Below are 13885 nucleotides of genomic sequence, written 5' to 3'. Positions count from 1 at the left end.
CGGGCACGTGGAATGCGGTTCAAAGCGAGTTACACATCAACTGCAAGGAGCTACTGGCAGTTCATCTGGCCTTGAGAAGCTTCAAGTCCCTCCTTCTAGGCAAGGTGGTGGAGGTGAACTCCGACAACACCACAGCACTGGCGTACATCTCCAAGCAAGGAGGGACTCATTCGATGAAGTTGTACGAGATCGCAAGGGACCTCCTCACCTGGTCAAGAGATCGAAACATATCCCTTGTAACGAGGTTCATTCAAGGCGACATGAATGTCATGGCAGACCGCCTCAGCCGGAAGGGTCAAATCATCCCAACAGAGTGGACCCTTCACAAGAATGTATGCAACAAACTATGGGCATTGTGGGGCCAACCCACCATAGATCTGTTCGCAACCTCGATGACCAAGAGGCTCCCAAATTATTGTTCACCGATTCCGGACCCAGCAGCAGTTCACATAGATGCCTTTCTTCTGGATTGGTCCCATCTAGACCTTTATGCGTTCCCCCCGTTCAAGATTGTCAACAGAGTACTGCAGAAGTTCGCCTCTCACGAAGGGACACGGTTGACGTTGGTTGCTCCCCTCTGGCCCGCGAGAGAATGGTTCACCGAGGTACTGCAATGGCTAGTAGACGTTCCCAGAACACTTCCCCTAAGAGTGGACCTTCTGCGTCAGCCGCATGTAAAGAAGGTACACCCAAGCCTCCACGCTCTTCGTCTGACTGCCTTCAGACTATCGAAAGACTCTCGAGAGCTAGAGGCTTTTCGAAGGAGGCAGCCAGAGCGATTGCTAGAGCTAGGAGGACATCCACTCTCAAAGTCTACCAGTCGAAGTGGGAAGTCTTCCGAAGTTGGTGCAAATCCAAATCAGTATCCTCAACCAGTACCTCTGTAACTTCAGCCCCCACGATCAAGGGTTACAGAAGCATGTTGGCAGCAGTCTTCCGTCACAGAGGCTTAGATCTGTCTAACAACAAAGATCTACAGGACCTCCTTAAGTCTTTTGAGACCACGAAGGAGCGTCGGTTGGCCACACCAGGTTGGAACTTAGACGTGGTACTAAGATTCCTTATGTCAGCAAGGTTCGAGCCACTTCAATCAGCCTCTTTTAAAGATCTCACTTAGAAAACTCTTTTCCTCGTCTGCTTAGCAACAGCTAAAAGAGTCAGTGAGATACACGCCTTCAGCAGGAACATAGGATTTACATCTGAAACGGCTACATGTTCCTTACAGCTTGGTTTTTTAGCCAAAAACGAACTTCCTTCTCGTCCTTGGCCCAAATCGTTCGAAATTCCAAGCCTTGCTAGTTTGGTTGGAAATGAACAAGAAAGAGTACTATGCCCAGTAAGAGCTCTTAAGTACTATTTGAAACGGACTAAGCCATTACGTGGACAATCAGAAGCTTTATGGTGTGCCATTAAGAAACCTTCTTTACCAATGTCGAAGAATGCAGTTTCTTATTATATCAGGCTTTTAATTCGAGAAGCTCATTCCCATCTGAATGAGGAGGACCATGCCTTGCTGAAGGTAAGGACACATGAAGTTAGAGCTGTCGCAACTTCAGTGGCCTTCAAACAAAACAGATCTCTGCAGAGTGTAATGGATGCAACCTATTGGAGAAGCAAGTCAGTGTTCGCATCATTTTACCTTAAAGATGTCCAGTCTCTTTACGAGAACTGCTACACCCTGGGACCATTCGTAGCAGCGAGTGCAGTAGTGGGTGAGGGCTCAGCCACTACATTCCCATAATCCCATAACCTTTTTTAATCTTTCTCTTGAAATGCTTTTTATTGTTGTTGTTTGGGTTGTCCGGAAGGCTAAGAAGCCTTTCGCATCCTGGTTGATTTGGCGGGTGGTCAAATTCTTTCTTGAGAAGCGCCTAGATTAGAGGTTGTGATGAGGTCCTTTAGTATGGGTTGCAGCCCTTCATACTTCAGCTCCTAGGAGTCGCTCAGCATCCTGTGAGGATCGCGAGGCTCAGTAAGGAAGACGTACTTAAAAAAGGCAGAGTAATTGTTCAAGTCGACTTCCTTACCAGGTACTTATTAATTTTATGTTTGTTATTTTGAATAACTGCTAAAATGAAATACGGAATACTTAGCTCTTAAGGTTAACATATATGCTGGTCTCTACCCACCCCCCTGGGTGTGAATCAGCTATATGATCATCGGGTAAGTTTAATATTGAAAAATATTATTTTCATTAGTAAAATAAATTTTTGAATATACTTACCCGATGATCATAAATTAAAGGACCCACCCTTCCTCCCCAATAGAGACCCAGTGGACCGAGGAGAAAATTGGTTCTGTGTTGACATAGAGTACTTGAGTACCTACTCGACAGATGGCGCTGTTGATGTACACCCCCACCTGTATAGCGATCGCTGGCGTATTCCGCCCGTAGGTTTTTCTGTCGGGCAGCAGAGCTGACAGCCATATGATCATCGGGTAAGTATATTCAAAAATTTATTTTACTAATGAAAATAACATATTTTTCTTTTACATATCTTATGCTAAAAATTGTTTGTTCCGTAACCGAAATACAAACCACGCTATTTACAAAGGGTTATTACTTTTAGCGTAGCTGAAATGGCGAGCCATTAGAATTTAACGAGGGTGTATTACCCCCGCGCTAGTTAGCGGGGGGGTAGGGGAGTGGTAGCTAGCTACCCCTCCTCCCCCTCACACACAGGTGAATACTCACTTTCACTTTTGGCTCGGACTGTGACAGACGTCTCTGTCTTGGTCCTCGCTTGGCAGCCATTGTCTGTTTTGTCTTTACTTAATCGCTTACTTTTCTTTTACTCAATATATATGTAAACATGTTTTCATGTTTGTATATATATTTGAGTATAGAAATAAGTAAGTTTCCTTTTCAGATGTGTGTGTGTAGTGTACGATATCTACGTGGAGGCCTCGGCAGTTAGGCCACCACGGCCTAATTTTATGGGTTGCGAACGAGTTTGACTTCGGTCTTTCTCTCTCTCTCTCTCTTGAGGTCGTTCACCCTTTTACTATGTTTTACTACGCCCTTGTAGCTTCCTTCCCGTGTGGGTGGGGTTGCTACGCCGTACATTTTGTCTCAATTAGTTTATGAATCTAATTGTAGTTGTTAATTTTTCAGCTTGTAGAACGATTCCTTTCGGGGTTTTCGTTTTTTTCTTTAGTGTTCATTCTTTTTTAAAATTACATAATTACATAGTTACATAATTATAATTGTTATAATTCTGTTTTGGTTACAGCTCTCCTTCCGTGAGTGTAAGTGGTTGTGAGGGCACGTGCCTGTTGTGTAATTCTTGTTCCTTTTCCTCGGGATTCCTCTTCGGAGCCTTCCCGGGGGAATGAATGTGTACTAATATTATTTGTTTTATTTTTTTACAGTTACCGATCTAGTTCGTTTCTGTAATATAGCAACGGTGTGAGCTGTCTGGTTGAGTCCTGGGGATTCGGCTGTTGCTGCCTCCCCCCTTGTATTGTCGTCAGGGGCGTGTCTCCTTCTACTGGTAGTACTCCCGTGTCGACGGACAGCTCTCCAGTTCATTTTAGAACAGTCAGGAGGCTTGCCTCCTTGGGCGGATAACTTTCCTTCCGAGGGAAGTTTTTTCCTGTCCAGGCTTGAGCTTTTCCTCTTTTGGGGGGTTCTTCTCTTGCCTTTTTTTCGTGCGACTATGCTCTTGGTGCTGAGCGGTCGCACCTGCAGTTTCGCTCAAGGGGCTGGGCAACTGCAGGGGCTCCTCTTCGGAGGATTGCCCCTTTTAGGTCACTGGCTGACCAGTCTCTTCCACGAAGTGTTTCTCTGTCGTTCGCGAGAGAGTACACTCATAGAGACTCCTCTTCGGAGGTTTCTTCTGTTGCTGTTGCTGTTGGCCTCCCTCGCCGTAAGGCCCTCCGTCCGCCTCGTCGTAAGGGCCTCTCATCTCCCTATAAGGGTGCTTGAGGCGCCTTTTTGAATCTCCGTTTGCAGCCTACAACTTCTTTTTCTCGATCTTCCGTCTTGGTGCAGATGGACAGCAGTCTAATCTCGTCTCCCGACGGGCAACGGTCTTCCCGACGGACAACGGTCTTCCCGACGGACAGCGGTCTTCCGACGGACATCAGTCTCCCGGCGGACAACGATCCCTTCGGGGCAAAGGGTTGCCCCCACGGGGGTTCTTCCCTTGCGTGTCAGGGTTTCCCTGCGCGCCCTTCTGTTCGTCAGCGCTCTCCTGTTCGTCAGCGCTTTCAAGATGATCTTCCCTGCGGTTCCTGTTACGTGCCCTGTGCGCCCTCGTTCGCCCTCGCGATCTAGAACTTCGGTTCAGGTCGGGGTCAAGGACTCTTCTTTGCGCAGGCTTCCACGCGTAGCCTTCTGCTCGTCAGCGATCATCAGCTCGTCAGCGATCATCAGCTCGTCAGCGATCATCAGCTCGTCAGCGATCATCAGCTCGCCAGCGATCGTCAGCTCGTCAGCGATCATCAGCTCGCCTGCGATCTCCGGATCGCCCACGTGTGTTACAGCTGGCACGCCAACGTTCTCCAACACTTCTGAAGGAACATGGTTCGCCAGCTACTAGCTCAACTGCGGATGCTGATCGCCATCGCGCGACCCTCAACTGCAGATGCTGATCGCCATCGCGCGACCCTCAACTGCGGATGCTGATCGCCATCGCGCGACCCTCAACTGCGGATGCTGATCGCCATCGCGCGACCCTCAACTGCGGATGCTGATCGCCATCGCGCGACCCTCAACTGCGGATGCTGATCGCCATCGCGCGACCCTCAACTGCGGATGCTGATCGCCATCGCGCGACCCTCAACTGCGGATGCTGATCGCCATCGCGCGACCCTCAACTGCGGATGCTGATCGCCATCGCACAACCCTGAACGATTGCCCGCTTACGCATGCTGCTCCTCATCGCACAACCCTGAACGATCGCCCTCTTGCGGATGCTGATCACCATCGCACCCTTTCACGCGATCATTCACCTGCGCATGCTGCTCGCCATCGCACAACCCTGCACGATTGCCCGCTTACGCATGCTGCTCCTCATCGCACAACCCTGAACGATCGCCCTCCTGCAGATGCTGATCACCATCGCACCCTTTCACGCGATCATTCACCTGCGCATGCTGCTCGCCATCGCACAACCCTGCACGATTGCCCGCTTACGCATGCTGCTCCTCATCGCACAACCCTGAACGATCGCCCTCCTGCAGATGCTGATCACCATCGCACCCTTTCACGCGATCATTCACCTGCGCATGCTGCTCGCCATCGCACAACCCTGCACGATTGCCCGCTTACGCATGCTGCTCCTCATCGCACAACTCTGAACGCTCGCCCTCTTGCGGATGCTGATCACCATCGCACCCTATCACGCGATCATTCACCTACACATGCTGCTCGCCATCGCTTACCGCCAGCGATCTTCTTCACCTACGCGGCAGCACGATCCCTCGCCGTCACGCCCATTCGCCCGCGCGATCGCTCGCCTGCGCGCCCGCGCGATCGCTCGCCTGCGCGCCCGCGCGATCGCTCGCCTGCGCGCCCCGCGCGATCGCTCGCCTGCGCGCCCGCGCGATCGCTCGCCTGCGCGCCCGCGCGATCGCTCGCCTGCGCGCCCGCGCGATCGCTCGCCTGCGCGCCCGCGCGATCGCTCGCCTGCGCGCCCTCGCGACCGCTCGCCTGCGCGCCCGCGCGACCACTCGCCTGTGCGCCCGCGCGACCATTCGCCTTTGCGCGACCGTTCGCCCTCGCGCGACCATAGTTCGCGGCGAATTCCACAGCCGGTGGTAGCAGCAGGGACGCGTGCTCCTAGGCGGCACTCGGGATCACCTCCATCCAAGCATAGGTTGGTAGTGCAGGACGAAGACAGGTCAGTACAGCATTCTTCCCACCTTCTTTTCAGGCAGGAACCGTCGTGTCCTCTCCAAAGGATCGCCCGATCCCTTTCACCTTAGCGAGGATTTCGGACTCTGTGTCCTTGGAGCAGCAGACATGGTTTGATCCGCTGGCACGGGCGTTAATGAGGGTTATGAAACCAGCACTCACCGGCCAGGGTAACAAACCAGCGGCTGTCTCTCCTACGCTGAAGAGAAAGAGAGGAGTGGACTTCGTGGTGACTTCCCCCAGGGCGAAGTTGGTTCCCAAGAGGTCGGTCTCGAGGGTCCCCTCTCCTGCACGAGTACTCTCTCCTTCTCCCGCCCTGGAAGGATTTTTGGCGGGGGGGCTTTCCGTTGAAGATTTCTCCATCGGACAAGGGGTGACTGCTTACCTCTTCCTCTGGGAGCTTACCAGGTTCTTTCCCTCCTCGGTTACGGCCCGAGGTTTGGTTCAAGGAAGCTACAGGAAGATCAAGGGTACTTTCCTCCTCTCGAGCTCAGGCACCTTGGCCTTTCGTCGTTAAGTATCTACTTGCGGACAAGCTCGATGTTGTACCATCTGGACGCACTGACTGAAGGCTTCCTTCGGGTGTCTCATCTGTGGAGGTCAACGACCTCAGACACCCTTCCATCCTTGAGAAGAGTTTTGTCTTTGCCCAAGGACAGAGACTTAAACATCTGCTGTGCGGAGTAAATCGACTTCCGGTTTCACTCCTCCAAGGCGCTTTCTTCCAGACTCTGCAGGGCTCCAGCTCCCTTTTCTTTCAACCACGTCGGCCTAAGTTATCGGCTACGACAACTGGGACAAGGTGTCCAATTGCAGTTTCCTCCTGTCAGGAACAGATGGCACGGGAGACTCCCCCGGGGGGGCATAGTCCTAAAAGGAGTTCACGAACTCTAGGATTGCAGGTTTTTTCGCTGGGAGGATGCTTAAGGTTACTCATCCGAATGACAGCTTCCCGATGCCCATTCCCGCACAATCTCTGTGAGTAGCCAAGGATATCGCGCCTGCCGTCTCTGTCAGCGAATTCAGTGTCTCTGAACCTCTATGCCATAGCATCAGCAGAGTTGCCCGGTTGGGCAGAATGATCCATACCTTAGGCGAAGGTCTTCCTTAGGATCATCGACGGCTTCACCCCCGGCCCCCTCAGTCGATCCTTTCTTGTAAGGAAGGATCTGAGAGGGGATGTCCATAGTCAACCTCTCAGCCCTGATCAAGTTTGTCGAACAAACTTTGGCCAGCGTAGACCAGCAGAATCGATCAGACTGGTAACGAGGCGACAGGACTCCTTTAACCCTGGATCGGAAGGACGGGTACTTTCAGTTTCCATTCCATCCATCTTCCAGGGTGCTCGTCGAATTCAGCCTAAACTGCAAGTATTCCTGCTTATGATGCAGTGTGGCTATCCCGCCGTGGCATAGCAGGTTTGTTTCCCCAGAGAACTCTCCCTGCCTTCCTCTTGGCCGCTCAGGTGCAGACTTCCGCCTCCTCTGCTGTTTGGAGGGCTGGTCAACTCCGGTAGGCTCGGGTTTCGACCTTCTTCAGCGCCGGGAAAAGCTTCCGAATGCTGACCATGAGTGTGGGCTCATGGTATTTTGCTTGGAGCCTTCTCTTCCTCTGCCTCAACATCTGGAGTATCTGGCCATGATATTGAGTCAACCGCCTTACCACGTTGGAAACCCCGCTTCTCGTCCGTCCAGCGAGGTTAAGCAACGTCGGTACTTGGATGGGTGACCACCTGGGGACGCCAGATTCTGTTACCACATCCTCCGAGCCTTCCTTTCGGTTGACTGTGGCAAGACTGAGGAGAGTCGCAGTACCTGTTCTCAGTCAAGCAGAGTTTTCAGCCCTACCTTGGAACGTTTCCTAGTTCTTCTTTCCTCATTGACCCGTTTATAGTCCGAACGGTCGCCTCAGGATAAGTTCCATGTGGGGCGATCCAAGTTCCGGTGGCTTCAGGCAATGTTTAACCGGACTCCCTGGCCCTATGGGACCAGCGGAACTATTAAACCTGCAATGGGTGTTGACCTATGGAGCCTCTTGATGGTAGTGGATATTCTCGTCCTTTCCCCACATTCTTGATGCGGTTCTCGGACTCGTCAAAGGAAAGGGGGGGGGGCATGTTCCGGTCCAGGCCTATGGTCAAGACCTGAAGGATACCTCTCCATCATTCAGGCAGGCTTAAGGGCCTTAGTCTGGCCCCTCTTCAGATCCTACCGCTCCTGCCAAGTCGCCCTGTTGCGTGTCGACTTCATGCTAACCAGCAGGGGACGCATTTTCACACCTTCACATCTTGCAGTAGAGATACCGGGATGATTGAGATTCTCTCAATTCCACCATCGGCTCTCTCATTCCAGGCAGGGGAATGTTTCTCTCAGACTATCCGAGCAGAGCCTCATAGAGAGAGTGTACCTAAGGGTCTTTGACCTTGGGTAACCAGCAAGTGCTGGTCTGGGGGACCTGATCGCGACAGCTTGGAACCTCAAGCTTCCGCTAGTTTTCCCCCCAGTCTCAGACCCCGAGACTCTGGCAAGATGCATTCCGGTGATGGTGGGACAACTTCGACGCCTGCGTCTTCCCTCCTTTTTGTCTGCGGACAATGGGTCTCAACAAAACCAGGTTGTCTGTCAACCTTTCAATGGGAGAGCTCCACTGGGACTATGCGCAGAACGGTTTCTGGACCCTCTGCTTCCCCTGACGGAACTCCCGGGAGAGCTTCTCCCACGGCGCAGACTACTCAAGCAACCACACTGCGACATCTCTCCCGAACCGGGACGTCGCTTCGGCTTCATGCCTGGAGACACTACGCTTCCTCCTCTAGAAGAGACAACCCGCTACAGTCGCGGTACGGAGGTCGCGTCATCTGCGATAGTCATCCACAGGGGTCTCCCAGGCAAAGTGAAGAGTCTAAGGTGGTTGGTGCCGTGGGAGATATACCTCTTCCCGTGAGGCCTCTTCTCCAGCAATAATGGTCTTATTGCCTTTCGGCGGGAGGAAACTCCTTTCCGCTCTTGGCAATGAAGCCTGTCGCTCAGCCTTTCCCTGACCTTCAGGCTTAAAGGAATAATTTTTTCCTGCCCGCTGGATCTATCCTCGCTCATGCGAAGCTACGATCGTCCCTGCCCTAGTCGGAGGAAGACCTCCAACTTGGAGCATGGCTCGGACTTTTAGTCCTTTAAGAGATCTTCTCAAGACCCTTTTATGACAGGCCTCGGATTGTATTCCGCCTTGGGTCTTCTGCTCACTCTGGCCACGGCCAGTGTGTAAGCAATCTTCTTGGTCTCTTACTACTCCCCCCCCTTTCTAAGGAAGAGGGGAAGGCAACATTCAGGCTCGCTCCTGAGTTGTTGGCTAGACTCAGAATCTGAGGGTCCCGACCCTTCGGTCCGATTCATTCAAGATTTTGAGTCTCCATTCTGTGTCTGATGTCCCAAGACCTTCTCTTTCTTGCCAGTACAGGAATCGAGAGGTTAGCGCTGGGAACAGCTGCAGTTTGGCCTCAGTTGCAGCCGATTTGGGAACACAAGGAGGACATGGGGGGAGAGTCACCAGTATACCTCTTCAGCCCGGACTCAAGGACATTCATCTCGACCTGTCTTCAGACCCTCCCCCGTCACGTCGCCCTACAGCACGATGTTGGATACATCGCAACGTCCCTCGCCTTCGAGTAATACTACTCTGTGACGCAGGTGCTACAAGCTGGAGTCTGGAAGCGTCTGATGACCTTCGCAGCCCGCTTCCTGCAGGGCGTGACCCACAGGAGTCTCGATACGTTTTCTATCGCTCTGTGGTGGCTACACAACAGCTGGTCTAACCTCAGGCTCCTTTTTGGACAGGTAGCAGAAGGTTGAGGGCATTGTTATCAGGTTTTAGTCTGCATGAACGAAAGAAGTATGTCTGGCCCTTACTTCTTTCTTCATCATCCCCTCTACGGGGAAGCAGCATCCTGGTCTCTGCATAGCTGACCTCGAACCTCTGCAGGTAAACCATGCTTCCTTGTGTTCCGAGTATTGAGTCAATACTGTCGCGTCCCCCATACCCTGACGAGGTGGTATTGGGAACGTCCTAACCCAGAGTTCCTTCTGGAACTCCAGGTCAACTGCCTAGGACGGGTCACACTTCTTTCTTCACACACAAGCTTACGTAGGCCACATGGTTCCTTGCGGTGCAAGGAACTTGTGAGGTGCAGGGACTCCTTTTCTCGAGTGCGACTCACTTGGATTCTGAGTCCCCGGGTAAAGCCAAAGCCAGTATGGCTGGGGACTTTCCACCCTTCCTAAGGGATAAGTCACCCTTTGTAAATAGCGTGGTTTGTATTTCGGTTACGGAACAAATGACAAATTCGAAGATAATTTGTATTTTTCCTAACCATACAAACCTTAGCTATTTACACATATTTGCCCGCCAGCCCTGTCCCCCAAGACAAGTCCTACCTCTAAGTGAAAGTGAGTATTCACCTGTGTGTGAGGGGGAGGAGGGGTAGCTAGCTACCACTCCCCTACCCCCCCGCTAACTAGCGCGGGGGTAATACACCCTCGTTAAATTCTAATGGCTCGCCATTTCAGCTACGCTAAAAGTAATAACCCTTTGTAAATAGCTAAGGTTTGTATGGTTAGGAAAAATACAAATTATCTTCGAATTTGTCATTTCCTTGCATTTTTGAGTTTTTAAATAGATCCTCTATCATCTTGCGTGAGGATTAAAAGGGATTTTTTAGGTCAGTTTCTGATGTATGAAAAAAATTAGAATTGACATTGTTTTCATTAGTAAAATTTTCACAGAAAAGGGAATTGGCAGAGAAGATAAAGCAACGCAGGAAAGAACGGGAGGAAGAAGAGGAGAAGGAAGTGAGAGAGCGAGAGAGAAAGAGGATCCAGATGGGCCAAGCCATGGCAGAGAGAAAAAGAGTGTAAGTTTAGCTTGATAACAATTTTAGTTTAAATAATTCATAAATATTGCATGTGTAAATTCCAGTTATTTAATTTTCTGGAAAAAAATATTGGTTCTTGGTATCAAAGATTGAATAAGAAGAAACTATCATACCATAGATACATACTACCTAACAAATAATGTTTTGGTCTGAGCAAGTCAGACTAGTTCTTGAAATTCTAATTACTGCTGCTTCTCCTAAATTCGTCATAGTTCTTCAACTGTTTATTGTTAACAGCAAAACAGGATGAATTATCCCTTGCTGTCTCTTATTGTGACTGAGAAAGAAAATTGTGGGTAAAATAATTTTATACTTGAACATTCATAGAATTCGTCTCTTGCAACACTACAGTTAATCTCCATCAATTCAAAATTTGATCACCTCTTTACTATTAACAAGGCAGTTATCATGAACATTAAAGATTTAAATGGGCTTGAACAATCTGTTAATGAACTCTAAAACAAAGGTTTGTGATATTGAGAGGCAAGGCAAGTTTTTGGAAACTCATTTACTTGTCTACTGCTACAAGGGTATAATTGATGTCTGTGATGTAGAATATTTAGGCCTGCTTAACACTGGAGAACCCACACAAACCCACACATTACCATACCCCAACCACATCTTCCCTTTTTACATTTCCATTAGAATATTCACAAAAGCAAAGTTGTAATTTCTTCCTGTCTTTGATTGATAAGGATTAGGACCAGATGAAAAATACTGCTGTTGATGTGTGGTAATGATGTTCCTGGGATTAGTTTCTGGTTTCTGTTACATGATCGTGAACTCTGTTACTGAATTATGTGCACTGTCTCACTCAAGACTGTCTGGTCATCAACAGGGTTAGGGTTTTGTTGCTACATCCTTTCTGATCGCAGTGTTGCCAGAAAAGTATCATAAGGGCTATAGGGATGGGTGGAATGTCTTCCTAGTAAGGTTTGAGGAAGATTATAGTTGTAATAAGTGTAGGGCCTCAAGATTCTCAGATGATAGCTGTCTGGTACATTGTCAATTATCTGGACATCAAAGGAGCAAGGTATGTACAATGCTATAAAAAATGAAATCGTATAAAATTCTGTATAGCTAATGATAAAGAAATGGAGGCAATATTATGAAAATCTGAATAGAGATGAACATAAATTGGTTTTGTAATTCAATACCTGAAAATGTTAAAAGGAACTTTGAAAAGATGAAAAATGGAAATTCTTCGGACCATCTGGAATAACGAGTGACTTAATAGAATCAGCAGGAGAGAGCTTGTCTTCTGTTAGCTTACTAGTGTACAAAAACCTGATATAGTAAGAGGAAGAATTAGAAGATTGGGAAAAGAGTCTTATGATACAAAGAAGAGGATGCAGTGCAATACTGAAGTTATGGAGGAACAAGACTGCTGTACTTGATGCTATGAAAATGTAATGATTTAGTTTTGGTTTGGGATAGATTTTAACAAAATCTATCTATTCAGTGAGGTAATGACAGGAAATGTTCTTTCTGAATTGTAAAAGATAATACCACACATTGTGGCCCTTGAACAGGCTTAGCAGGGAGTACCAGTAAGATGCATTACAGTATAATAGTACAGTACTGCATTGTTACTCTTTAATTAGATCTAGAGTGAAGACAGTATGAGAGGTCAAGAGTTTGAGATAAACTTTGGTGTACATCAAGGATTAAGACCAAGCCATGCTTTGTTTATTGTAGCAATGTTGGATATTAGAAAAGAATGCCAACAAAGAGACCCTTGGCACCTATGATGTTCTAATGACGTGTTGTTTACAACAGAATTGGAGCGAGTGGTGGGGAACTTTTCAAAAGGTGGAAGAGTAGAATATGGAAAGGAACATTAATAATATAAAGTTAATGACGAATGAAATGGAAATGAATGAAAAAGTACAACGTGGAAAGGGACCTTATTTTGTGGGAATGGTGTGCAGGTGAACTGCACTAACTAATAAACTGGAAAATATTACAAATCACGAATGATTGGCAAATGTTGAAAAATTCTGATTTGTTAACAATACAATTAATTTATTGTCACATTAGACTACACAGAGAACTAGTTTTTGACACAATTACATTCATGGCCCTTAAAGGTTTAAAGGCCACTCATGACTGGCAGAGGCAAGGGACAGTGACATTGCCCTAGCAAGTAGGACAATGCCGTAGAGACTGATCATATATCATATGATGAGCACTCAAGCCTCCTCTCCACCCAAGCTAGGACCAAGGAGGGCCAGGCAATGGCTGCTGATGACTCAGCAGATAGATCTATAGGTTCTCCCAAACACCCCATCGTTAGCTCATAAGGATGGTAAGGTTGCAGCGACCTAAGAAACTAACGAGTTTGAGCTGGACTCGAACACCAGGCTGGCGTTCACCAGTCAGGGATGTTACCACATCGGCCACCACAACCCTAATACACTATCAGATAGTTTGAAAGGATGACTTCTTTCTTTGGAAGGTGTTTGGAGGCAAATGCTGCAGAATATAAAGCAAGCTTGAACTAGTTATTTTGTATGTGAATATTGATTTTCTTTTATATCAGATATTTGATAAATCTAATACTCCTTACACATAGAACTCTAAGTTGCTCTAAATGTTGAATGTAGCCATTAAAGTCTTAACAGTTTTCACGAGGTCAAGCCTAAAAGTTATTATAAATTATTTAGACTATAAGTGGAGCTCTATATAGTAAATAAAATGTAGGAATTGGGGAATGGAAACTGATAATAGAGAATAAATCCTCTTTTATACTTATAGTAGGATCATGACAGTCATCACTTCAAAAAGTTATAGAAGTGCACATACTGTATACGTTTAATACCTATTTACTTAATGGTTAATCTTCATACATCAGGTCTATATTGATTACATACAAATCATATTCCTATCTTGCAGACATATAATTATTGTTTGTACATTAGGCTAAAGGCTTCAGTCTTGGCTTAGAAATTGATTCTTCTTTAAGGCTTGTGATAGACAGGACTATTAAATTCTTTCAGAAGAGTTTGTTAATTTTGCCAGTGATGATTTGAATTTATTTCAAAACTCATTTTCATGAGGTTTTAGTTAATTTCTTTTTATTAAAGAATTCATGCTCAAAA

General features: G+C 47.9%; 1 protein-coding gene across 1 annotated transcript in view; it reads left to right on the top strand.

The window, feature by feature from the left end:
• The window catches only part of LOC137629379 (UBX domain-containing protein 1-like), a 72946-nt gene that overhangs the window by 39142 nt on the left and 19919 nt on the right, over positions 1 to 13885 (top strand). The window contains exon 5 of the mRNA XM_068360634.1: positions 10636 to 10763. Within this exon, the coding sequence (XP_068216735.1) occupies positions 10636 to 10763 (128 nt within the window). The remainder of the gene's footprint in view (positions 1 to 10635; positions 10764 to 13885) is intronic.

The sequence above is a fragment of the Palaemon carinicauda genome, chromosome 2 (assembly GCF_036898095.1).
Source record: "Palaemon carinicauda isolate YSFRI2023 chromosome 2, ASM3689809v2, whole genome shotgun sequence".
Taxonomy (NCBI): domain Eukaryota; kingdom Metazoa; phylum Arthropoda; class Malacostraca; order Decapoda; family Palaemonidae; genus Palaemon; species Palaemon carinicauda.
The sequence above is the reverse complement of the archived record's forward strand: the minus strand, read 5'-3'. Positions and strand labels throughout refer to the sequence as shown.